The sequence below is a fragment of the Siniperca chuatsi genome, linkage group LG10 (genome assembly GCF_020085105.1).
Source record: "Siniperca chuatsi isolate FFG_IHB_CAS linkage group LG10, ASM2008510v1, whole genome shotgun sequence".
NCBI lineage: Eukaryota > Metazoa > Chordata > Actinopteri > Centrarchiformes > Sinipercidae > Siniperca > Siniperca chuatsi.
In genome coordinates, this window is record NC_058051.1 from 4,110,555 (window position 1) to 4,136,757 (window position 26,203).

Consider the following 26,203-nt stretch of genomic DNA (forward strand, 5'->3'; position numbering starts at 1 on the left):
ACTGTCCCTTTAAGTGACAAAGCGTTAAAGCGGAAAAAAGCTGCGTTTGACTTAAAAATAATTTCATGGAAATTTGGATAGGCAGTATACCGGGGTGTACAAAGTTTTTTTAAATGTCAAAATAATGATTCGACACGTTATAGTAAAAATATTCAAATAGAAATGATAAATGAAATACAAAACTAAACATCTACCTAGGCGTTAGCTACTTTGTTAAATTGTCGGGAATTATATTTCAGGCAACCAAGGACAGGTAGGCTATATGTGCAGTTGTATTTTAATAATTTAGCCATATGGATAACACAAAACACAGGAGACTGGTGACGAAAGTCTGTTTAAAGACCTTTTAACAATTCCAAACGCATTGGCAATTGTTTTCGCGTAGCCTACTGAGGTGAATAAAACCACTGAAAACCCATTCAGTTCTGTCACAGAACAAGTCATTAATAAGTGGTGGAACAGAGACGCTCTGACCTCTGAGTGAACCTCACCGCCAGGAAATACACCGACACACACAGACGAGCAGAGCGCAGGCAAAGACGCGACATATCGTCAAATTACAATAACAGTTAGGTGTCTGTAGCTAGTCGAAGGCAGTCGATTTGAAAGCTAATAAACAGGCGAGTCGAAACTTTAATATCGGGGTCGCTGAAAAACCGAAGCATTACGCCGGGGAATTATGCACAAGGTAGGTGTTTAGCTAGGCTGGTTTACTAGTAAATTAGTTACTGGTAGTTCACAGCTATCCTGCTAGCCTTATTAGCTTCTAGCTAATATGTCGAGATCGATTAAAGCACAGCGTTTCGCTAGCTATAGTGAGATCTTAGCATTTCATCGTAACCTCCAAGTGTGTGTCATTGTAATCACAGACAACGCTGAAGTCGCTCTTGTGCCATTTGACTGTCATTTGTTTATGATGCCGTGATGGCTTATTTACCGACGATGCGCATGGAATTTAATTGTCGAAAGCTCAGTTACATTACTGGATAAATTGTATTGTCTTAATAGTTAACTTATGAACTTCAATTCGGCACGGCTTGGACACGCCTAAAAGGTGCTAATGTAACGTTAGTGGAATAAAATTCAGAATTAACTGGAGGTCTTGAGTCAGAAACGTGACGTTAAATTGCCAACATTTTGTGAGGAGTTTGGCGAGCGGAGGAGCGTTGTTGGGGTTGTGCTGAACAGCCCAAGGGACTGTACAGAGCCGTGGTGGGTTTCAAAAATGTATAAACGTTAAACAGCAAAAATGTTGCTGTTTCCCCTTCAAATTTATCGTGTAATCTGAATCCAAAATGTCCTAAAAACATCATCCTTAAACCACCCACTCCACCATTTGTCACTCAAAATGTGTAGTTTGTTGAAAGGCATGAAGAGTGGAGGCCATTTCAAGTCGCAAATCTAATCTTGCCTGCTGAAAAGACCCCACAGATTTCAAGCATTAGAATGAATATTTTTTATAATCAGTGTTGAACAAAATAAAATCCAAGTGCATCAGAACTGCTACTCAGCCATAAATATTTGTCTCAGGTATAAATAACATCTCAAAACACATTCTCAGAAAAACAATCCTTGATGTAGAAATGTTATCAGTGAAAGCTTACACACCGCGGTCCATCTGTTCTGTCATGCTACACAGCACATCACTCAGCTGGCTGCTTTTCTGCCATCTTTTAATGTAACAATAAATCACTGATTCATCCTGAACTAGCACGTCTTTCCCACATCTACTTTTAAAGTGAAAAGATTCATATGTCCTGTCATGTCTTCTCCTGATTTGTTTTTGTTTCATGGGAACAATACCTTACAGCATAGGGCTGACTAAAACCATGAATAACATCATTAATAGGCTAAACTCAAACGACCTGACAGTGATTATCTAAGGCATCTCAAATGCACACATAGACATACCGTGTGTAGAGAAGTCAGCTTTATCTGTTCGCTGGTATGCACCTTTTGCAGTGAAATACTTCCAACATCTTGAGCTAGATTTTAATGCTGGCTCACATAGAAAATGGTCCAATAAATTGAAGTTAACCCACTCTTTTACAGGGCCGTGTTTTGGAAAGTTACCTGGCTTGTGATACACATTTAGCTAAATAGCTGCTTAGCAGGATCCTCAGAGCTGCTGGTATTATGACAGCTGCCTCCCTGCTGATTTGAAACCAACTTTTTTCATAAATGGGTTGCTATAATTGAGTATTGTCACAAAGGATTAAACAAACCACATGCTGCTTTGCAGATGCCTGGTCAACTCGACAGCTTGAAGCCCAGAAAGAGGAAGAGCAGCTCTGAGGTCAAAAGCTCCAGAAAGGTTTGTGTTAACTTGTATACAGGAGAGAAAAGAGCAGGTTCAGACAGCAGTTATGTTCTGCTGTTTCTAACTGAGTATATCTCTGGACAACTGTAACTTTCACAACTGCATCTGAGGACTGTACTGGACACACCTGTTAGGCTTGCTATTCAATATGTCTTGCATCCTTACATGTGTTAGATGAAGTATATTGGTATAAGACCAAGGGATATTGATTATGGTTAACTGTAACCTCATCCTAACCCTGGTTTTTATCTTTCTGTCACAGGCTTCTGCTACAAGGAGGAGATGTATGAAAAGTCCAAAGGTGCACTCTGCAGCAGAGAGCAGTCCAGTAGTCAGTGGTAACAGTAAAGCAGACGGCCGTCTGAGGAGAGAGTCCCGCATCGGCTGTGAATGCCACCAGTCTGCAGGCAGGAGGAGATGCTCAGCATCACCAGAGCTCGAAGGACAGGAGGGAAAAGAAAACGAGCTGAGGACAGGGCTGGATTTGGACAGCTGCAGAGTGAACGGCATCTTGGACAAACATGAGTCTGAGGACATGGATTGTGAAGAAACCAGCAAAAACATCTTCCCAGATGACGACAGTAATCAGATTCTTCCTGTGGAGCAGTTCTTTGGAAACTTGGATGCTGTACAGGTGAGGCATTTTGGTTTCTCGCCATAATAGAGGCAAACTGTGACTCAGGTTGGATTATGTTGCTTCAAACAAGTTCTTGTAGAGAAAACCTTTCCCAACTGATGGCCAATTTAGGAGTGGCTGTGTTGAAAAGACACCGACTAAACATACATAAAGCAGCACCCACATCTGTTGTCAAGTAAATGTTGTACAGTTTGATAACTTTTTAAAAGTGTTACCATACCCGATTCTAGGACTTGCTGACATTCAGAATTTAGCTCAGACTCTGGTATGGGAGTATGAAGTATGTTCTACCAGCAATATTTATTAAGCAAACTTTTTTGTAGTAATATTGAAACTATATCCAGCCCTGGTAGGATATGTAATTTTCAACTTTTGGAACACATTATAACGAAGTCAATAGGATAGGTTTCTGTTTTCAAGAAGTAAAAGTAATGAGATACAAGAAAGGCATGAAATAATGAGCAGGACCCGGATCTCGGTGATGTCCAAAACAAGACCCACTGCCTATTGCAGAATGTTTTCAACATTGCTTACATGTATTCACAATTATGTTCTGTATGACATTTAACAGAGCCAATGTAATAACCAGTAATGTCCTGTTAAGAGCAAGAAAATTGTATCAAACAACTAGTTTTAACTGAAGCAGTAATTCCCAAGAGATTCCCCAAATCAAGCACAAACTCAACTGTAAAGAAAGGGTGCTCTCACAACCACAGTGACTGCATCAATTGTAAAGTAACTGACTTATGAAACCCTCACTGCCAATTGACTTGAGTATAACTATATTGAAACCATTGCTATCCATGTATGCACTCATCACAAGGACTTTATGTGGGATACCTGTACTGCTATTGAATGTGGCAGCGAACAGTTTGATTTGATTGTTGTTTAGGTGAACAAATGACTAAAATCGACTTTTTTTTTTCTACAGGACTTTCCTCAGAGATCATCGACGACCTCTGCCTGCGTTCAGAGGGAGAACAGGAGACGACATTACTACGCACGAGAGGACAGTGACGAAGAGGAGGTGGACCTCAGCAGTATACAGCGAGACGACAGAGGGACTTAGTGAAGAGTACTGCGCCGATGATTGTGGTGGACTTAAAGCCTGTGGATGGACAGAAAACCCCTCAGCACTTAAGAAAAACAGCCAAATTAAACTACCTATTCAGATGTGGCATTCAGTCAGTCCCAAAATCATAACAGTGTCACAAATATACCATGTGTGACGATGCTCATGTGTCACTGGTGATGAAATTGCCCACTGCGATGTGACTAAGGTAGCCAACATTATATGGGTGTATTTGCTATAAACCCGCTTCCAGTACCCCGCTATGTGCTGAAGCGATTCGTCACACCTCAAAAACGTGAGCATCACAGGACTCGTTGAAGTTTACCACAGGTATGTATGACTTTGTTTGATGCAAGTTCTTGATGGTAACTTGGAAATTTACGACTTTTGACTTGACAAGGACCGTCCAAACACACACAAATGCCAAATTGTATTCAATTCAAATTCAATTTGGCCTGATACCTGGATATTTTCTGATTTTCATTTGATAATTTTTGAACATAGCTACAGTAATGGGGTTAATATAGCCACCTGTGAGAAACATATACAGTAGTGCTTGTTTTATTATTTATTGCTGAATTTATGCTCCCACCACCCCTGGTTCAGTCATCTTTGGTCTTACCTGGAAGGTGTATTGGCACAGCACTTTATTTAGACAAATCAGTCCACACTGCTTCATAATTTGAGTGCAAGTTTGCAGTTTGAGATTAGCTTTGAGAGATGCCAAACAGTGCTGGATTAAAATAACAAATTCCAAAAAGCTTATGTTTTCACTAATTACAAGTTATAAAATGTAAAATGCACAAGTCATACTGCAGCATACTGACTTCATGTTCTGGTTTCAGCCTATAAATATGAGGAAGGAGGATACACACGCCAAAGAGCAGTTCCATAATGAGAGCTTTTAATATCACATTCAGTGTTTAAGATGAATGTCAACAGTTTTCTATATAAGAACGATTGTTCACAAAGTGTCTAATATTCCTCCTCAACACATCTTTGTGTGCTTTTTGGCAGCTGCTTAACATCTTATTAGCTTAACAGCTAATCTCTGATAAGGTTCCTGATAGGTTCATATTTGCAAACGTGACAAAATTATATGTAAAATGTATTATTAAAAAAAAACATGGACTAAAAACATTGCGGTTTCTGATAAGTGTTCAGTTTGTAAGTAAACTGAGGATAACTTAAACCTGACTTTAAAACTGTAATCTAGTCATCTAACTTTGAAAGTTAACAGTAATTGCACTATTGCTATTCACATTTGTTGTAGTATTTTGTATACAGCTGATTGTTCTGACCATCCAATCAAATGTTTTATATATTTTTACTGCCTTATTTATGCAAAATGCTTTTCATATTCTCCTATGCAACTTTCTGAGTGAATGCCTCGTACATTTAGCAGTCATTGTAATCGATTCATGTATTTTACATCACCGTGCCAACACAAAGAACAAATAAATGTTTTTCATGATTTCAAGGTTTCTGTAAGTGTTTTTAATTGTCTAACAAACCACTGCCGTCTGTATGAAAGTCCTGCAGGCTACACTGGTTCAGAAAGCAGAATAACAAAATGGGTTAAAGAAAATCAAGTGAGGTAAAAAGACTTAAGTCACCTTGTTGTCGATCTGATCTTGCTACAGTGGACCTGAGAATTATTCACAGATTTTATAAGTGTAATTAACATTATGTTGTCACAGTTCATATAAATTAATACAAACACTAATTTTTCATAAAAGTAAGAGTTAAAATATTCACACCAAGCGCCTCTTCTTCCCTTTGGCCTTTTGTTTTCCTTTGTCTGTGTTACTGGCTTGTCTAAACATCATCTTGGTGTCACACAGCAGGTTGTGAGCTCCTTTCTTGTGGCACACGATGTGAACCAGCTTCAGGTTTTCCCTGGTGAACAGCAGGCGGTAGAAGTAGTTCACGTTGACGTCAGCGCTCTTGTGCTTCTGTAAAGATTCCACCAGAGCGGGAATGACCGTCCTCTTCTTCTCAATCCTGGACATGAAGAAGAAGAAATGTTTAAGTTTGTTCTGCAACTAGCAAGAACCTTGAACTTGATACGTCATCTACTGGTAGCCCTACAGATTGGCCTACTAATTAAAGCTGCAGCCCCCAACAAGACCCTCAAATTTGGTTTCTATCAGATCACTGTCTACCAAAGCTTTACTGATAAATGATTTGATTCTTGAGCACAGTCTGGATATGACTGGTTTATGTGAAACATGGCTTAAACCAAATGTTTTCTAATGAAGCTTCTCAACCTGACTACTAAAGCCTATGCTGCTCGGGCTACTAAACAAAGTGGGGTTGTTGCCTTAATCTACAAGTCTGTATTCTTTTACTGAACATACACACTGCAGTGGTAACGCCCTTGACTTGAGTCTATCAAGCGGGATAGTGGTTTCTCCTCTGACTGTGTCTCCTGTCACATCCGTGGTGTCGGATATAATAGCCATTCTAATATGTCAAATGAAATGTATGAAAACAGCCTTGAGTTTGCAAAACAACATCTAGAACATACAGGAAAACTAAAAAATGCTATGTGTATGAAATACAAATATGAACGTGAATTCTACACAGTATGAAATTAAACTTAAGTGAACTTAAAGACGTGCAATGAAGAGAAATGACAGTTGCAAACTAAACATTACATTTACAGTAATATGTCTGCTCTATGAGAAACTTTATCAGTATATTCAATTAAAACACGTAAATCGACATGTTGTGCTAATGTGGACGAATGAGTAAATATAATAATATAATAAACCTTTTTCACAGACAACATATTGCCACAGTAGGAAAAGCACAGGCGTAAATAAAATGAATGACGGCTGAATTCCATTTAGCTGCTTCAGTTTCAGGGTCCTGGTATTGTGCATGTTGGCTCGCTGTCACGGCTTACTGGGACACTTAAATAGAACAAAGCCATCATTAATATTATTAGTAACACCTGTGCTTTTCCTACTATGACAAGTCAAAATGTCTGCTGTGAAAAGGAACTATAGGGGTTAGTTCTGTTTTCCAACTGATCAATATTTCTGCCACAGAAAATGTGACTAAGCGGGCACGGATCACATGTTAATAACAGGCGGACATAGGGTCAAAAAGTCCTGGACGTTTTAAATTATGCCAGCATATAGCTGGGCTTGGTTTGCCCCTTTGTGAAGTGAAATGCTTTTTGACTCAGCTAAAGTGTCCAACCTGTGGTCCAGATTCCACGTACTGAAGATGATCCTGCTCTCCCGGCTGCCGTAGGGGTTGATGGAGTGGAGGGACTGGCACAGTTCCTGGTCAAATGATCCCTGAGGAGTTAACAGAGAGGAAGAGGACTAAAGCAGGTCCGGTTCTTTCAAAATGTTTTGTAAGTTGTGAGATAAGTGTCACCAGAATTTATCGAAATGCAGCAAATGGGGAGTTAAACTTAGTGCGGTCTACACAACTTTAAAAAGCAGTGAATTGCTATGCTGCTCACACTACAAGACATTTTTTCGTCCCAGACTTTTATCATGGGGGTACACAAACAACATAACTGACCTTGAGGTGTACTGATTACAAAATTTGTGACTAGAGCAGATGCCAGAGTGCCTGCTGGACTCTGTGCCGATTTAAGGGTTTTTGTCTCCGATCTCAATTTGTTTTCTGGGATATGCAAATCAGGGCAAACGTTGTGTAGTCTGCATTAGATTTTCTTGTTCATTCAGCTCTGGTAGACCTACAAACACCTTGGCATGTGGTTTTATTCCTGTAATACCTGGCAGGTAAACCATCCTTCCCGAGTACAGAGGCGATCTGGCTCCTTTTCGGTCCTGTCAAAGTAGCAGCCATTGTACCTTGCTTCCTTCAGCATTTCCCCCAGGCACTTTGATGTTTTCAGAAACTCTGCCCTGACTTTAGTCTTCTGTATGGTTTTGATGGCATCATCCACCTGAGAACAGAGACAGAAAACCAAACTGTTAGGTATCATGCCAGACACCTGCGGATTTCTTTATAGAACAGAGAGTTTTACCTCCTTCATGTAGCCTCGTATCCTGTTTTCACAGTTGAACTTCATGTAGGCAGACTTTGTCTTGAATCGAGCATCAACACCTGAAATGAAACCCCGCTTAAACTCAACTACAGATGAATTTCACATCAAGTGTTTAGTGGAACAATTGTAGGTCACAATCATATTTTTTCATTGCTAAATTAGCTGCCATGCCTGCTTTCATATTGAGCTAAATAGAAAAATAATTCGGAGGCATTATCTCAGTATGAATCACTTCAGAACCAATGTTACCAACACACACTGACAGTTTTGTGACCTACATGTGATCATTTTTGTGCCAGTTCACATCTCTTTACTCATCTATTACTCAACCCCAGACATCTACTCAATGTAGGCTGTGATGTAGGTTTTGAAATTCTGATGCAGGGACTTTGTTGATAACAGGTTTCTGTGCAGGAACAGGTAATCAAATGCTATGAAGAGGCAAACGTATTCAGTTTTACCAGACATGGTTTTCAAATCCAAGTATGTCAAGTCTACAGGCTGCTTGTTTTTTCTCTTGACTTGGAAGTCACCACTTGACTCATCGGGGTCTGCCATCTCTTTGATTTGAAATCACATTTCAGCACTACAGTGCAACTAGTTCATATGACGCGCTGTCCAACCGCGTCGGAATAAAAAAGTGTTTATAGTTGTTCCGAACAGCCACGCTGGAAGGCGGAGTGAAAAGCTGGCCATCGTAGAGGGGGGCGCAATATTGTTTAAATATGCGATAGACCCCACAGTATAAAAAATACCTGGTGGAGCAAACACCACTTTGGCCGTGGCACAAGAGCAAAGGCTACAGCGTCACTAAGATCCAAAAAGGCCGATCCCCTCGGGAGCATGAATGTAAAAATTCATCTGCCTATTAGATTATGAGATACAGTATCATATCTTCCTTTAGAAGTTCACAACAAGAAACCGAGCATATTTTTGTTTGTCAGTGTGGCAGCAATATGTTGCCGTACCAACCCATAAACCAAGCAGCTCAAGTGTGGATGGCCAGAGTCTCCATTGGACTTTGTACCTCTGAACCAGTCCTCATCCTCCTTTCTGCTCTCCAGCTCAGATCTGTCCTCCAGGTTCAGCAGCAGGTCAGTCAGAATTTTACGCCTCTTAGGAGAGCGCTCATGAGACAGGAGCCCTTTCGCAGCTTCAATGAGGCCATCGGCGTGCCGGTCTGTGCTCAGTAACTGACCGATGTCGCACACAACTGAAATTAGAAGCACAGGGGTTATAACAACAACACTATCATCTCAGCTCTAAACTTAGTTTGTCTGGTCAGGAACACACACACACACACACACACACACAATTTAAGCATTTGTCTTGTTTTTTTTTTTTTTTTTTTTTTAAATGGTGTCTGAAGTGGATTTACCTACCTCCACTCCATGTCTGATCTCTGCAGAGAAGAACAAGTTCAGTGTTGTCGGGCAGAGTCGGAAAGAATTCTTCCGTCACTTTTGTCCCATCCTCATACAAACAAATATGTGCACCAGAAAGTGGCAACTGGAAATGAAGATGACATACAATTATACAATAAGATTAATAATACAACAAGATATAGGCCCACATTAAGATATTGTCTTTCTTTTTCTCCCAAAAGGGTTCATTTAATTTTAATTAATGTGTAGGACTAAGCCTCACAAATTCTGAGCTATTTCAGTAAAATGCATTTATTTAAATGTATTTTTGAATATTGTGATACCCATCTATAGACAAATGCCCAGTCGTGGGGAAAGGCCCGGGCTACTGTCAGCTATATTCTCATGATAGATGTTTTACAATTTTTACAGAATGTGCAGCCAATCTGGAGATATGAGTTATGATGACAGAATACAGTGATTTGCATATACATCACAGAGCTATCTATGACACATTCTGTTCAGATTGAATGGATATGTTTATCTTGTGTGTTGGTACAGTGAGTTTATTCAATATGTGCTGGAGGACAGGCAGTGGCTGCCCTCCTTTGAAATTAGGATAGACTGTTATGGCTACTATATCTGAAACACACATTTCATTTGAAAGGAACGACATGTTTTGAATGATCTATGCATTCTTATCTCTTGGCTAATGCACTTTTATTAGCTTTCTAACGTTGATGCATTTGCTGTTGATGTATATTTTGGTCATTATCTGTAACCTGTTGCTACCTACCTCTCTGGCTGCTTTGAGTGCTGCTGTAACGATACATTTCCCTCTTATCTTATCTCGTACGCAGATGACTGTGTCAGGAACATGATAGCATATCTCTTGTGGATCCAAGTTGTCTGGACATAATGTTAAACGACAGTTTCGAGATTGCCCTTATCTTTTTCTAGGTGAAGATGACTCTGGACCGGAACAAACCGCCCCTGTATCGAACAGCAGTTAACCAAAAAGCTAAAGTTACGTGTATCAACACTGATAATATATGAAAACGGCACGCTCGATCAGTCACTTGTGTAGCTGCTAAAGTCACAACTGTATGTTTATTTAGTTTTTATCAACAGACTTTTCTCTTTTTACCATATCCTCGCTGAAGAGAAAGCGGAACGGGCGGTGCAACTGTTAAAAACCAACTACAAGACAACATACGGGCTCACCTGTAATAACTTGCAGCCTTTTTTAAGCAACTCCTTCACATCTTTTGCTGCAACTCCATACTTTCTGTTTTCATTACAACTCCTAATTTTCACAGGTTTATTTTTCCCGACGAGTCCAAACATCGCACTGTTTTCAGTTTGTACCTACCGCTTCCGTGTTCTTCCTCTTGGCGCTGGCTGCACGCAGCGGTGGCGTGTTGCTGCCCTCTTGTGGTCGTCGTATTCGCTGCTGTCTTTGCTTGATAGGAAGCTACTGCATGATTTCTATCAGTGTGTGAACCACAGACTGCATCTGTGGTGTGAACAGTGGTGGAGGAACTATTCAGATATTTTAAAAAGTAAAAGTAGCGATACCATTTAAAAAAAAAAAAAGTACAAGTTCTGCATTAAAAAAGTAAAAGTACATAAGTATTATCAACAAAATCTATAAAACCATAAAGTACTCATTATGCAGGCATGATTGGCACCAGTCAGGGTTATATTAATAGGCCTAGATATTATAATATTCATTCATTATTAGCATTATTTTATTATGATGCATTCATGTGTAGGCTAAGCAGCATTTTGATGTTGTAGCTGGCCAATGGGAAGCATTTTATACATTTTACATTATAGTAAAGGTGAAGTATAAAGTATCAGGAAATGGCAATACTCAAATAGAGTACAAGTACCTCAAAATGTTCTTAGGTACAGTACTTGAGTAAAATGCAGACTGGTAACACTATATGTTGTTCCATGTAGGACAGAACAAATGGGAGGCAAAGATAATCTTTTGTCTTGTTTACATTCAACAAAGCGTTGAGCTACTAGAAATGTCAGAAGAATAATTAAATCGTCTTTCATTTTTCATTTTTGTGGGCCCTCTCCAGCTGTGGGCCGACTGGAATTGTCAGCAACTTTGACTCCACTAGTAATAGCGTTGACTGTAGGTAAACGTATACCTAGAATGCACGTGGGGAGCCTGTGGCTATACAAATTACAGTAAACTAATGGATGAACTGGACTGATTGCAAGTTCCCCTGTTTCTGGTGCTGAAAGAAAACTGTTCACGTTCAAGTCTAGTCACAAGATGAGATTGAGTTTGGGAGAATCAGTGGATGACACAACCTCTGGATGGTCAAATAGGAATATACTGTATATGTATTGTTGACAAAGTCCCTGTTGTACCCCTTAGAGCCTGATATCTTGTTCCACGACATAAATGTTATACAATCTAATATCTTCTACCCAGAAGTTAAAATCTTGCTCCTACAGGATAAATCTTGCGAGATTTTAGGGGCTCTGTACTTTTGCAGTCCTGTCAACCATCACTGCCCTCCAATTCTGGCACCCAGAGGAACCCATCATCATATAGCAATGCCTCTAACCTAAAGCAATAAAAATGTTGTGCCCTTCTTACTAATGCCCTCAACTTTTTTATACTTCTACCTCTGGAGCGTCTGAAGGGCTTCTCCTGAATCATCTGTAATGTCTATTTTGAGCATTACAACTACTGTAAAATGCTTTCATTCCCCCTTGTCCCAGACACACTGAAGTCAGATAAAGCGAACCATCAGGTGGAATGGAACCAATAGCCAAAGGGTTTTTTTCCTACTGTACTGGGCCACCTATTAATTTGTTTAAGCTTAAATGAGCTATTTAGATTTCTCCTGTCACCACAGACTGTCCATGTCACCACTAATATCAATGCAATACTACTACTATAGCTACTACTACTACTACTACTACTACTATGAATAATAATATCAATGTGTCAATAATATCTTAAATAAATGATTAAACAATTGTATATTTAAGTTAATTATAATATCTTGTATTCTTGTTATTGTAAGTGTATGTGGTACTGAAATAACTGGAGTACGGAATGCCCCGACAGTGTTGTTTTGTTTGTCACGTTTATGGAAGACCGTAGACAGTTGACCTGCATGGCAACGTGAACATTACCATAGTAACTGATACAGTGCGATGGGAAATACCAAATGAAAGGTTTAGAGGTTTAAAGACGACGATTGCGAAAATTTGTTTAGATGTTCAGTTTCGGCGGAAAGCGACTCGTTGCATAAGCACCTTCGTTGTAAGTTAAATCCCTACTATTTGTATTATTCTTTTCACTCGTGAATACTCCTGATGAAATCATTGATTTAGTCGCCTAACCCCACTGCAGTGAGTAGTAGAATCCGATTTCAATATGGCGGCCGCGGGTTTGAAAATCTAAACGGGTAGAAAAGAAAATATTTACAGTAACAACTGGTTGTACGCTACATTTCTGAATTGTTTGCAATGTCATTCTAATTTTTCTATTAACTAAAGACTATGGTCAAAACAGAAGACATATCCACCATGGAGGACGGCTGGAGAGAAGTGTTTGAGAGAAGCCGGTTGCTTCCCCCGCCCAGCCAGACAGTCCGCCTGGCTGTGGAAAGCCACCTCACCCAGTCCCACGGCTTCCAGCTCTGCCTCAGCCGGCTCACTGCGGCTCACCTCCCGCAGGTGACTACTCACAGCTAACGCTACGTGCTTGGTAGAGATGTAGAAACTGTTCTGCTCATGACAGAAATGCGGTGGTGGTTAAACGCACCTAAATTCTGTGTAGTTTTTAATTTGTGGAGTAGAGTCTACTAACTTTGGGCTGTCATTATATAGCAAACATATGAAAAAGGCCTATACAGTATCTCGCCCCTTTTATAATTATAATAAGTTTATAATTAAAGGTGACCTTGCATTTTATCAAACGGTCAATTACGTTGACCAGTACAAAATACAAATGTAAGCATGCTATGGATCCTCTTGTAAATTCGGTTTAGAGATAATCCACCAAACACCACTGGAGTTAATCTTAACAGGCATACTTGTCTCACATCCACTGCTTGCTGCCTCCATCCATTGAGCGGAATGAGAATAAGAAACACTTTTTAAGATAATTTAGATTTTTTGTGGAATAAGTGTTAATCGATGTACTACATGTATGCAGAATTTAGGGTTTCGATCTTCTACAAAGATCTTGAGTGAAACTCAGTCATGGATGTTTGCAGAGGAGATGGGCAACGTTAAATTGGAAGATTTTATGTTTTACTTTTTCATACATCCAAATCTTTTAGGGCGGGGATTAACTGTGACTTTTCTAATGTGGGTGTCTTCCCTTGTTACTCACAGGAGATGGCAGAGGGGGAACAAGATGTTGCCTACCAGCTGCGAGTGACCCTGTTTGATAGAAATCACCAGCACTTCTTTGGGAAAACATGGAAGAGCCCACCCCAGAGAATGAAAAACAACAAGATCTCCTTCAATGAGGTAGCTTTATAACAGGCATTCCACTAAAGTAAGGCCAGATGAAACGCTGCTGTGATTTACTGTGTGTTAGTAGGCTCTATTTTAAACTCCTCTCATGCTGTTTTGATAAGTAGTGGGTTGATTATATAATAAAATCAATGCCCATTCAAGCATAAATGACATTAATTTAGCAAAGCCATTATTTAATTAAATTCAACTCAAAAGTTCCACCACTCAAGGCTTTAATTAGCAGTGATGATTTGACTGTGTTCTGCTCTCTTTTGAGAATGTTGACAGCCTAAACTTAGCAAATTACAAACTGCCCTTATTGCCAATAAGTGATTCCAGTTGCATGTTATATACGATTCAGTCCATTTTCTCACCCTTCAAGTCGAAGAAGAGCTGATTTTTATGTGAAGCTACAACTTATGAGTTATCGCAGAGGATTTTAAGAAGAAAATCATGGACACCGTACAGATTGTATCAACTACCTTTTTCATTACTTTATGGTAGACATGATGAATAGTAGATCAATTGGTAATCAGGCAGTTACCACAAATGACAAGAGTTCAGTTAGTTTTGCAGGTTAAGGATAATATGTTTAAAGGGGTTCTAACTCACACAATGACTGTGGCCAGTGTAAGAACTTGATAATTAAATTGTCCTTAAAACCCATGAAAACTTGGTTTCAAATCAGATTTCTCTAGAACATTAAATGGTCATGACTAAATAAGACACAAAAACAAAATTCAGAAATATGACATAGGCATTATTTATTTCGAGTTTAATACTCCAAAACTCATCGTCTTCATCAGGACTGCGTGGGTGTGGTTTGATCAGATTTAGTTGACAGAGATCTGTCAATATAAGAAAACAACCCCATTAGGGATGGGGGCGATATGGATAAAATCGTTCACATTACATTTCCATCCTACGAAATTGCCCTGCACTTACACTGTAAACAGTGTATGAGCGACACTACAGTTTGTAGTCTGGTAGTGTGATAATGTACTAGACATAGTGATGAAACACGCTAAAATAATAACTTCTCCATTTCCAAACACAGAGTATTTCTATTGGCCGACGGAGAGCTGACATCTGCGAATATTCGTAGTACGGAATGTAACGTGACCATACCTTTTTAGATGAAGTCTAATCAGCTAAAATAAGTGAAAACACCTTTGACTGTGAAGGGTGTGTAGGGGTAAGAGAGTCAATGACATGCCCTTGCAGGTATAGTGGTACTGAGGAAGTCAGTGTGCATGGAGCGGTTGTGCTTGGCTTTGCATTTCTGTAATTTCTGGAATGACAGGCATCTTGTTCACGCCTTTCACTTGTTGTATGGCCACTAATTGTGAAATGCTGGCAGTCTCACATTGTGGAGGCTTTGTTATGTTTTACTATTTCAACTCAGCCTTCTCCGTTTTCACACTCCCACTGAACAGATGTGATTGAAAAGACTTGATTGATTTTCAATCAGCATGTACCGGGTACAAGAATTTAACAACTAATTGTTTCTATAGCAGTATTTCTGCCCCCTTTTTTAATGTGTTCACAGTTGCAACTCATTAGTTCTCTGCTCATCCTCACAAATGAACAACAACAAACACTTCTGCCATCTCGCTCTCACTGTCATTATAGGTTTAATCTTCGTGATCGACAGGTTCAGTAGCCCTGCTAAGAGCCAGTGTCAGTTTGTTAGCAGCAAATGCACAAAACCTGTGAGAAGCCCAGTGAATCAAAATGGATCATTTGGCTTAACTGCATCCATCAATTACCTTAAACATCACAACTAAGTTGTGTGGAGCGTTTGGCCATAGCTGCATTTTGCTTTAGAGTGAATTACACTGCAGCACACTGAGGCAGGCAGCAAGGCATCCCGACCACATTTTACTGTTTATTCATTTTATATACAAAAGTTTTACAATGAGTCTTCAGTACCACACTGTCCTCAGGCCTACTGTGAACTGCTGGTGGAATATTGGTCAGTCTCAGTGGTAGGCTAATCAGTGCATTTATGCTGGTGTGTTGAAGATTGGCGCTCAGTGTTTTCACAATTAGGAATTTGTTTTTAAATTTTTCATTTTTATTGAAATTTCAGTTTGCTTGTTTGTTTCAGTAGAAAAAAGAAATGGAGCATCTGTTCACCTTTTTTGACATGGAGGATGCTCGTGGTACTATTCCCAGCTTTCTACTTGAGCACAACTTTATTAAGTCTATTTCAGTATACATAATCATTGGAGTAGAGTATGCTTTATTAATTCTTAATATTTACCAACCATCAACCAGTCAGGAAACTTAAACAAATGTTTTTATACTTGAACAGTTGTTAGCTTTACTGCCCTTTCTAATTACGATTAGTTGATAATATAAACAATACAAATATAAACTTGATAATTTTAAGTCACTTGTCCATTAAAAATTCCAAACACTTGTTGATGCACCTGTATCTGAAATAAGGATACGATTTCATTACATCACTTTAAATCGACCTTTTGATTTTGGACTGTTGGTCAGACAAAATACAGAATTTGAAGACATCGCATTGAGCTATCTTAGGATAGACATTGTTCATAATTAATTTGACATTTTATAGCCTACACTATCAGTTGATCAATTGAAAAAGTAACTAACAAATTACTTGATTAGAAACTAATTGTTAGTTGCAGCTGTAAATACATCATTATAGAAAGTAGCTTTTTTGTTTTCTGCTGACAAAATCGCCGTGGAGTCAGTCGCTTGTTGTGAGCCTGAAGCACAGCTCCTCCTGTAACGTGGTGATCATTTTAGTTTTGTTTCCTCATGTCATCACTTTTAGCTCCATGTTAGTGTTTGTATGCAGATTGTTTTGCTGAAAGCAGTGTTTGTTGGCTGCATTATCACGATAAACAGGCAACTCCAACCATTAGGATATTGGAGGTAAATTTAGTGCAATTACATGTACTTACTATAGTATTTATTGTAATTTAACATCCTCTTTTGGAAATGGAAATATTTCTGCTGTGTTTGAGCTCCTCTGAACATGCAACACTAAAGACTTACTGGTTTATTGACATGGGATTATAATTGTAATGTACTTTTCTCTGTAAGTCAGTGTGAATGAAGTTGTCCTGCAGTTTCAGTCAAATCCGGGGTTTGAGTCGCACAGAAGTCTACTGTCTAACTTTGTTGCACTTTTTTCATTTCTTCACTTTTCCTAACAATTGTTCTTTGAGTTGTTTCTCCCCTGTAATCATCATTAGACAAAGGGAACAAAGAAACATTTTTTTTTATGTCAAACTGTGTGATGTACTCTTTGAAAGATGGTCTTTGATGATGAAATTTCCAATTACTTCTTGAAAATGCTAAAGACAATGTCGTAGCTACGGAGGACTTGAGATACAAAAGGCAAAATAAACGACACTGATATTGAAATATGCCACAAATCAGAATATCTTCATGGTATCCATTCAACTTGAAAGGATTTCTTTTGTTTAGCTAGGCACCCTCCGGTCTGTCATGTCCATGCTGCTTTGGTGGTTTGTTTCCAGTACAGTAGGTAAAGTTAAAGTTGATGGCTTCAAACAACCCTTTACTCGTCACTGTGCAATCTAGAGCTTTTCCAGTCAGGTTTGCCCAGTTATATCTCATCTCCTCACATCCATCGCACCAGACTAGTATTTTAAAAATGAGTGTTCTTGCCATGGTTTAATCCAAAGATGAACAGCGTGACACTGTTGGAATTTTGAGAACTCTAATGCATTTTACTTAGTTGTTGTAAATCTTGTTTTAGAAGGTAAATTCCTAGCTACATTTACTTGATTCTATTATATTTTTTATTCCATCGCATTAGTCTAGACCATCTAATGCGTGTGGTAAAGAAGAAGTATTCAAAAACCAAACCTGCCATTATTTTTAATCCAGTAACATATAGCCATGGAATTCACGATGTGCACTAATATGAACTGTGGTTAACAGTGGTTAAAGAAGCTACCACTTCAGTTCAGTTTACAAGTGCAGCAACAGGTGTTTGATTGAGATTGGATGACATATTTAAGGTCCGCATTTGCACATTGTCTGTCCCTTCAAGTCTCAGGGCTGGGTATTGTTTTGTAAGTGCCAATGCAATAAATAAAAATACAAGTGTTTCAGTACTGATATCAAAACCTTTTTTTGATATGTTGCTTTGAGAAATATAAATGTTTTTCCACAAAACGTTTTCGTTTTACAAAAAATACCAAACTTCTCAAATTTTAAATGTTGTCTAAACAAAAGCAACCGGACAAGAACTTTGCTTAATAAAATACAGTCTAAAATAGGCCAACGTTTGGTTGAATTCAGGAATGGGCTGGTCAGTGAATCTGTAAACAAGATTGCAAATCTGACCTGACATTCCGGTCGGTACCAAAAAAGCATGGAGGTTTGATACCCAGACCTATAAAGCCTCCCAGTGATGAAATACTGTATATACAAAATAACTAGTGAGCCCTTTTGGTCCTCAGGGAACAGGAAACAAGGACAAGAAGTGAACTAAAGTTGCAACCAAACAGCCCTCACAACCAATAAAAGGATGTTTTACTATGTCACACTTTCTTTAGTAGAAAAGGTTTCAGTCGTAGTCATCTGGACACTGTTTTCAGAATCAAGACATTTCGGCTCCCATCCGGAAGTCATTCTCATTCTCATTCTCTTGACGAATGAGGGACTACACCGTCACACTTTCTTTAGGTTTAGCGAATGAAAGCAGTCAACACTAAGTGCTTTAAAATGACATGTGGAGAGACATTAAATGTCAGTGTCAGTAAAACATTAGAAATAGACTTTTTGAGCTGGTTCATTTTTGTGAGAAACATCACTCATTTTCTTTGTGATTAAATAATTTGCAACAATTAACTGCAACCTCTCATTGTGGTGAATTATGGAATACACTTCACGCTGGAAGCAAGGATTTTATACCTGTGCGGGAAGGGAGGAAGAATGAGGGAACAAGCAAGGCTTTTACTGCTCCTTCCCCATATATGTAAATTCACTTCATTTGGCAGCCATGTTTCATTCAGGCATTTTTGGGGATCTGCCCTTGAGTTTGAGAGAACACAATGTCCAGCAGCAAATATTTGCCCCCTCTGTTAGCTTACCCCTTTCTATGGTAATCAAAAGCCAAAAATCAGGATCAAATACAGAACAGCAGCCCTGCTGATGGCAGGTTTTTGGCATCTTCTTGCTCAAGACTCCACAATTGAGGAGGCATTCCTGCTACCACCAGTTGAAAGATGCAACCTAACTACAGTGCCTGCCAGAGGAGTTTCTTGTGAAAGGGTCATCAGTTGTAAACTACAAAATGTACCGCTATGTAGTCCTATCCCTTTTGTCTCCCTGCATCATGTTTACCATCTCTTCCAAGTCATTCTGTTATTTCTGAACAGATATATCTGGGGAGTAGCTGAATGTCTGTGTTCTCTCTCAATCAAACATCTGAAGGTCTCTGCACATCCTGGTTGGAGTCCAGTCGCCCACTGTTTTATGATCGCGTCGGAGCACTGCTGAGCTCCTTTGTAGCTTCCAATGTTGAAGATGCCTGATACACTGTAAGCCGTTGTACAAGGTGTTTTGAAAAACTCTTTTGAAGGAATTGAAAGAATATCGTGAGCTGTAGCTGGCTGATAAATGCAGAATGTTGCGTAAGTCTTTTTACAGAGACACCAAAGAGTCGCAGCTATGGCACATTCTGATTTCCAGTTTTGTCACCATCTGTTTTCTCTCCTTTCCTCTGCTCGATGTTCTTTTGATCGAACAATCTCTCATAGTGTATGGCCTTACTTTGATCCACCATAATAGTCATAGCCTGTATAAAAACCCACTTGGTATCCCAATAAGCGTCCAAATCCCATTATCCATCCAGGGTAGTAATATAAACCACATCATATCCTCTCAGGATGATAAAGTGGGCCTGGCCCTCTCTATGTCATGCCGCAAGAGCTGCACCAGCCTTTTTTATTGGATTTGGCCCGATGCACTTGCATTCATGCTGGTGTTTATGAGTGGCAAATTGCTGTTTGATATCCAAATAATGTCAGAGGGGGGATCCTTTCCTGAGTTACAGGAGCACGGTGAAAATTGCAAGGCCCCCCACCTCCCCCCAGTCAGCCGTGATGGATTGGTTTTAATATCGCGTGAAAAGCAAAGATGCAAAGTGATTAAAGAGAGAGAGAGAGAGCTCTTACTAAATCTATTTTCTTGCTTTGTCTCTGCATTTCTTTCTTCCCCAGCAGAGGCAAGACGTCTTGACAATGACGACGTCTGTTGCTTTTTGTGTCTGCCGCTTTACAAGTTGTTTTCGAGTTGTCAAGTCTGACTTATTAAGCTTTTGTTTTGAAAGTAGAGTGCACATTTGAGGAAAGTTTGATAGGTTTGTCAATGCTTTAATGGTTCAAATCTTGTGAAAGCTGCTTTTATGTGTGGAATGCAGCAAGTATAGCCCAATAAATTCACACTGAAAATGTTGGCCTTTAGTTGTCGGCTATAGTTTGCTTGGATGCACAGAGGGAAATTTAGGTTATTGTACATTTCTATTGATTGGTTTGTGATGCTGACAAAAAAAACAAGGCCATTTTGTCATGTCATGGGCTTCTGTGTATGTGCTTTTAAAATATCTCTATAAAGCATAGCAGCCTTTGAACGAATGTCCCTTTTTTTTTGTACTGTTGGTTATCATTTATTTATCCTGGTTCAAAGTCCAGTATGACCTAAATCACCCAGACTACACTTACACTTTCTCACCAGTTGCTGGTTTTCTCACATCATGACTCAGATTGTTTGACAGCTGCTGGGATCTTTTCTACAGGGTAGCTCACATTGCTAGACTCATTCTAAGGTAGTGCAAGCTGTGGGCAGTAGAGGGCAATGTTGTGCTACAGACAGCGCAGACGGAGCAGTTGAGAGACAGGAAAAGGCAGAGAGAAATGTGCATCTTTCTGCATTGTCTCTCACTGTGATAACTCCATTTAAACTCCCTGCCTTCACAGGGAGCCAGTGGTTTGTTCTCATATGTGCAACATTATCAGGCCGACAGCTGGGCTTTGGAGAAAAGGCCAAGTTTTGTTCCTGTCCGTGCAACCTCTGTTTTTCTAGGTCTCCAAATGCTGTTTGGCATGACGTAGGTAGCACTGCACAGAATAAACTGCGAGTAACAAACCCACAGACACACACACATAAACATATTTTATTTCTCTATCCTTTATTGCTTTGTCCCTTCTCCTAACCTCGACCACATGTCTAAACCTAACCCTTATGCTAACTCTGTAACCCTAACCCTACCCTAAACTAAAGGACCCCCACAGCAGAGTGGGCTATCGTCTTTGGTCCCCACAATGTGATGAAAACAATACCCCCTCACTGCCATACGCACCAACACGCGCACACACAGCCATATTACATGACTTCAAAGCACCGAAAAGCAGAAGAAGACAGTGCTGCACTGATGGGAAAACATTTGAACATCAATCATGCAATTCCTCCGCTTTTGTTCTTGAATAGTTGTTCTCTTAAGAGCAAACTGGAAAAAAGCAAAGAATCCCATATGGTTCAAACTTGGGCTCGGAGTAATAAATACGTGGCAGTAGTCACATTCCTCCTGTAAAGCACAAGTTTCTCCTTAAAACGTACAATAGCTTGCCAAATTTAAGCTGTCAGTGCTGTAACGAAGCTACAGTGAAAGCCTCCACCCCTCCCATTTTTGCCTTGCTCTCTAAAAGGAGACACTTACTCCAGAAAGGCTGGCTCAGCTGAAGAAAAACTCCTCTTTTGACACGGGTATATTTGTTGTTGTGTGCTATATACACAGTGTTTTACAGTCTATCATGTATGATTGCACACGTGATTCACATTTATTCAAGCGTGTCCATTCAGCTCTCACGTAAGAAGCTCTACCCTTTTCTCCAGTGTTTACAGAAAAGGTGACATTATCTAACTCTCATGTCAACTCTTCATTTCACTCCACGAGAAAAGAATAAACAATTAGAGAATAAATTATGTTCCTCCATGTTGATAAGTTTGTAGTAAAACTTATGTAATAAAATTTATTTTTCTTAAAAAAACCTCACAGAATATGTCTAGTGTGGAGCCCTGAAATTGACAAAATGTAGTAAAATGGTTATTAGTTTTGGGGCTCCACAGTAAAGTACCACTGACATGCCAATTAATGGCTTTTCTGAGTAGCCTAACTTGAACTGAAAATTACAATATAACATGCCTAACAAATACATGTATTGAAAATTCCATAAGCGTGTAAATAAAGGGAGTGAAAACTGAGCAAAAACAGCCTGGGGTTCACAGGGATTTTAAAGCTGCCATGTCAGAATAATCTGAAATATGCTATAAACACATAACAGTTATACATAGGGGCTTTTAGTCTTGCCACCTCAGTGTTACTTTGGGGTAGGTATTGTATTGTTATTAATTGTTATTGATCCTAGTATTGATACTGGTACTGCTTATCGCTTTTTAATCTTTATTAGTACTCTTATTGATAAAAAGAGGGACATTATCTGAAAGCAAGTAACAGTTTTTCTTTGCGCAACAACGGTTATGCATGCTTAGCATGCTTAGCATGCATAACCAGCATCTTGCTTAAAGTTTGCTATAACCACAATCCACAAAATGTAAACACAACCACAATGTAGTCATTCAACGCTTTTGAACGTAATATTAGCAGAAAAAGGGAAGTTTGAAAAGGCCTTCCGTTAAATGAATATTTGTCATTCTACAACACAAGGCTGCACAATGAAATTAAAGTTGTAGCCCCCTTCACGCTACACACACAGAATTATACAAACATTTAAAATTAGAATAGGATAAAAATGATTAAAAACAATATATGCAGTTACTTATACTACAAGGGTAGTGGTATGGTAATGTGCAAAACATGCATAACAGAAAGTTCCATGTCATTTATTTATTTATAATATTTGTGTTAAATGCCCTGCACACCCATAGTCCACACAGATGTTTTCACTTTGCCTGATTAGACCTGATGATGGTGCTAGAAGACAAGTTAGGGGATCCCCAAAGTTATTACAGTTCATCCTGAGGGGGACATGAAAGTCTGTACCAAAATTTCATGGCAATCCATCCAATATTTGTTGTGATATTTCTCTAAAAAACACAAATGTAAACCTCATGATAGCACTAGAGGAAAAGTCAGAGGATCACCAAAGTCATTAAAATGTATCCTCTGGGGACCATGGATGCCTTCACAAAATGTCATGGTAATCCATTTAATTGTTGCTTAGATATTTCAGTCTGGACCAAAGTGGTGGACGGACCGACCAACCGACTGACCAATATTGCTGTCCCTAAAAAGGCCATTATCACAATAATTTAGAAAACAACCTGACACACTAGTTGTTTTTCTTTTAAGCAGGTTGTTTTAATTAGTTTGGCAGAGCATCATTAATTTACTAAATGAACCTTTTATTAGGATAACTAAATGAATGTGTACCTATGTGGGTGGTGTTTGCTCTAATGGTGCAATTATCACCATTTATTTAGTATGCGTGGGTTACACTCTGTAGCCTATGGGTTCTTCAACTTGTTGCTATAGATTTACATAACTGCCTTAACTGGGGAGGTTTGATAAAAGACTGATAAGGCCTGTTCTTTGCATGTGGAAGGCTGAAGAGACTGTCAAGTTGGTGACATGGCATAGGCATATGCACAACACCACAGAGATAAATTATTGACAGCAATCTGCCCTGCCTCACTGTTTATGTTCCTAGTTTAATTTTTAGATTTAACATTGTCAAACACCTGGTTTGAAAATGTTGTCTGTTTGAAAGTGCTAAGCTGTAATTATGGCATCTGTCTATAAACCATCAAATTTAAAGCAGAATGTTTTTTAAACTCTTTCATGAGCTGTGTTAAACAGGAGGTGATGTTAATATGAATCAGGATGCACATCTCTGCGATGCACAGCTGTATTTGCTGTGCTATTATTGTGTTTTTCAGCCTTGTATGGCTGGCTGTGTAGATAGTGTGATTCAAAAATCAGCTTCTTGAACCATTTCTTGAGGACAGGTACTTGTGGCCTGCTTGTTAAGCTGTCTGTGCTGTTTATAAATACTATTTCTCATTCATTCCTTATTTTCCATGACCACGAGTACATGTTTACAGGAAACTGGCAAATGTATTGGTAGATTTAGACCTTTAGAAAAACAAGAAATAGGAAAAATAGATTTGTTATCAATATTAGCCTTAAAGGATAAGGCTGGAAATATTCTATTAATTATATTAAAGGTGGGGTATGTGATTCTAATCCAGTACACAACTTTTTGTCAAATTCAGCGAATATCTCTTCACGGTCCGCTAGCTGTCCGTTCCGTGTGCGCGCTGAAAAAAAAATCTGGTGTTTGTACGCAGCCCTGGCTCTGTGAATGGGAAACAAACAAAGTGGCTCGGACCAAGCAACACAACACTATTCCAGCCATGATTTGTGTGTCAGGTAACGTTAAATGACTTGCCAACGGACATTCAGCTTCCAAGATATGGTGTTGTTGTGATGTTAGCTACAGTAGCAGGAGAGTTGTGTGTATCGCTGTCTGGAGCTGCTGTGCTGGCTCTGGGAAACCGTCTCGTCCTCTCTGGCTGTTTGATAACCCACAACCTAGCAAACGTTAGTTAAATATATTACTTGCTGTGTCGTTATTCACTCTATATCATGGCATTTGTCATGGTGTTGGATTTCTCCAGAATCGCATACCCCACCTTTAAAACTATAAATAATAAAATATTTACTTTTTCTCATATTGACAATTTTCGGCAATTATTGGCTGCATATCCAAAGCCTGATACAGCTAATTGCTCTGTGCCATAGAGCTCCATTGTTGTCCAAAAACTATTAAAAACACATCACAGTTGCACTGGGTGACATGGTCCTTCATTACCCTCTACAAGGGTGCTGTAGTTTATTTTTAGTCAAACCCACGTACACCATCCTGCTGCTGTAAATACTCACTAGTGTAAATTTGTATTCATCCGCAGCATAAAGTAGTCCCCAACAAATGGACTATTTATTTCTGTCTGAGTAACGTTTGCTAACCACTATTTAGAGACAGACTAACATATTGTTGGTTTTGGTCTTTTCATGAGATTTGTTGACAATAATAATAATATCTTTATTTATATAGCACTTATCAAAACAAAGTTACAAAGTGCTTCACATAAGCAAAGAACACATAAAACATAATCATATAAACAAATAAACCATAGCAGTAATAGAATAGAAATATTAAACAAACAAATGAAATCAGGGAAGGTGGTGCGATAAAAGTACGTTTTTAAGCTTAGATTTAAAAGAAGCCACTGACTCAGCCTGATGTATTTCCACAGGCAGGGTGTTCCAGAGCCTCTGGGCTCTTATTTCAAAAGCTCTGTCCCCCTTTATGGAAGCGTATACTGGACAATATTCAAATGATAATGTAAACTTGAATATGTAATTCCACAATAGCATCATAATTTTCCACATATGTACGTGTTATTTGAGTAAAAATGAAAATGCAATAATCCAATTTTCATTTTCACATACTTGTATGGACGTTCTATGACCATATTAAAATGAAAATGCAAAAGATGTTTGACATTTATTTTCAAAGTTGTAATCCTCTGTACAGTTGACAGTATTCAAATGTTGTTGAAAATGAAATATAAACAATGTAACCTGATTTTCCATTTATGCAAGCAATATTTAAGTCAAAATGAAATTTTCTAACAATTTGAAAATGAAAACTGCATTTGACATTTAATTTTCAAAGACTTAACCTGTATAGAGTGGACAATATTAAAATGCAATAAGCAAAACAGTGCCCCCAGTCTATTGCATTTACATTTACTCACCACGCTCTTTTGGTGTCTAAATAAAAATGAAAATTACGAACAATTTGAAAATGGCATTTGACGAGACTTAACCTGCTATACTTTGGACAATATTCAGATGCAATAAGCAAAACAGCGCCTCCAGGCTTTGCATTTACATTTCATCATGCTCTTTTGGGGTCAACATGAAAATGAAAACTGTCAGTGCTCTCATCAAGGCGGGTCTTCAGTTAGGACGTCACTTGCTTGAACATCTCCTGCTTTGCTCATGTACACAGTCCGCTTGTAGCAGAAAGGCGATAAGTCGGCCGGGCCTCACTGACTACTGGATTACTGTACAAAAATACAACTTTATAACTGTATTCACTGATTTTTGTGAAACTAGTGATATGGGTCACTGAATCTGATGAATTTACTGTTCATCAGACCACAAATG

At 38.9% G+C, this 26,203-nt stretch overlaps 3 protein-coding genes across 7 annotated transcripts in view; 2 read left to right on the plus strand and 1 right to left on the minus strand.

The window, feature by feature from the left end:
- Positions 1-63: 63 nt before the first annotated feature.
- On the plus strand, positions 64-5,509 carry lg10h1orf174 (linkage group 10 C1orf174 homolog). Of its 3 annotated transcripts, none has more exons than XM_044210999.1 (4): positions 64-253; positions 2,243-2,314; positions 2,583-2,954; positions 3,889-5,509. In XM_044210999.1, the coding sequence occupies exons 2-4, from the start codon at positions 2,243-2,245 to the stop codon at positions 4,024-4,026; spliced, it is 582 nt and encodes a 193-aa protein (XP_044066934.1). In that variant the 5' UTR covers positions 64-253; the 3' UTR covers positions 4,027-5,509. The 3 variants fall into 3 exon arrangements, with proteins under 3 accessions (XP_044066934.1, XP_044066935.1, XP_044066933.1); XM_044210998.1 differs by lacking the exon at positions 64-253 and adding an exon at positions 318-688; XM_044211000.1 differs by lacking the exons at positions 64-253; positions 2,243-2,314 and adding an exon at positions 312-688.
- Positions 4,912-10,811, minus strand: dffb (DNA fragmentation factor, beta polypeptide (caspase-activated DNase)). Its single transcript, XM_044210985.1, has 7 exons — positions 10,654-10,811; positions 9,448-9,574; positions 9,093-9,278; positions 8,045-8,124; positions 7,790-7,963; positions 7,240-7,340; positions 4,912-6,033 (listed from the first exon to the last, which is right to left on the minus strand). Exons 1-7 carry the CDS (start codon positions 10,774-10,776, stop codon positions 5,784-5,786), a joined length of 1,041 nt encoding a protein of 346 aa, XP_044066920.1. The 5' UTR covers positions 10,777-10,811; the 3' UTR covers positions 4,912-5,783.
- Positions 7,241-26,203, plus strand: part of nphp4 (nephronophthisis 4) — a 179,899-nt gene continuing 160,936 nt past the window's right edge. Inside the window, exons 1-3 of one of the 3 annotated variants that reach the window (XM_044210968.1) lie at positions 7,241-7,376; positions 12,980-13,143; positions 13,807-13,944. In XM_044210968.1, the coding sequence (XP_044066903.1) occupies positions 7,334-7,376; positions 12,980-13,143; positions 13,807-13,944 (345 nt within the window). In that variant the 5' untranslated portion in view covers positions 7,241-7,333. The other 2 variants (XM_044210970.1, XM_044210969.1) reach the window with 2 other exon arrangements.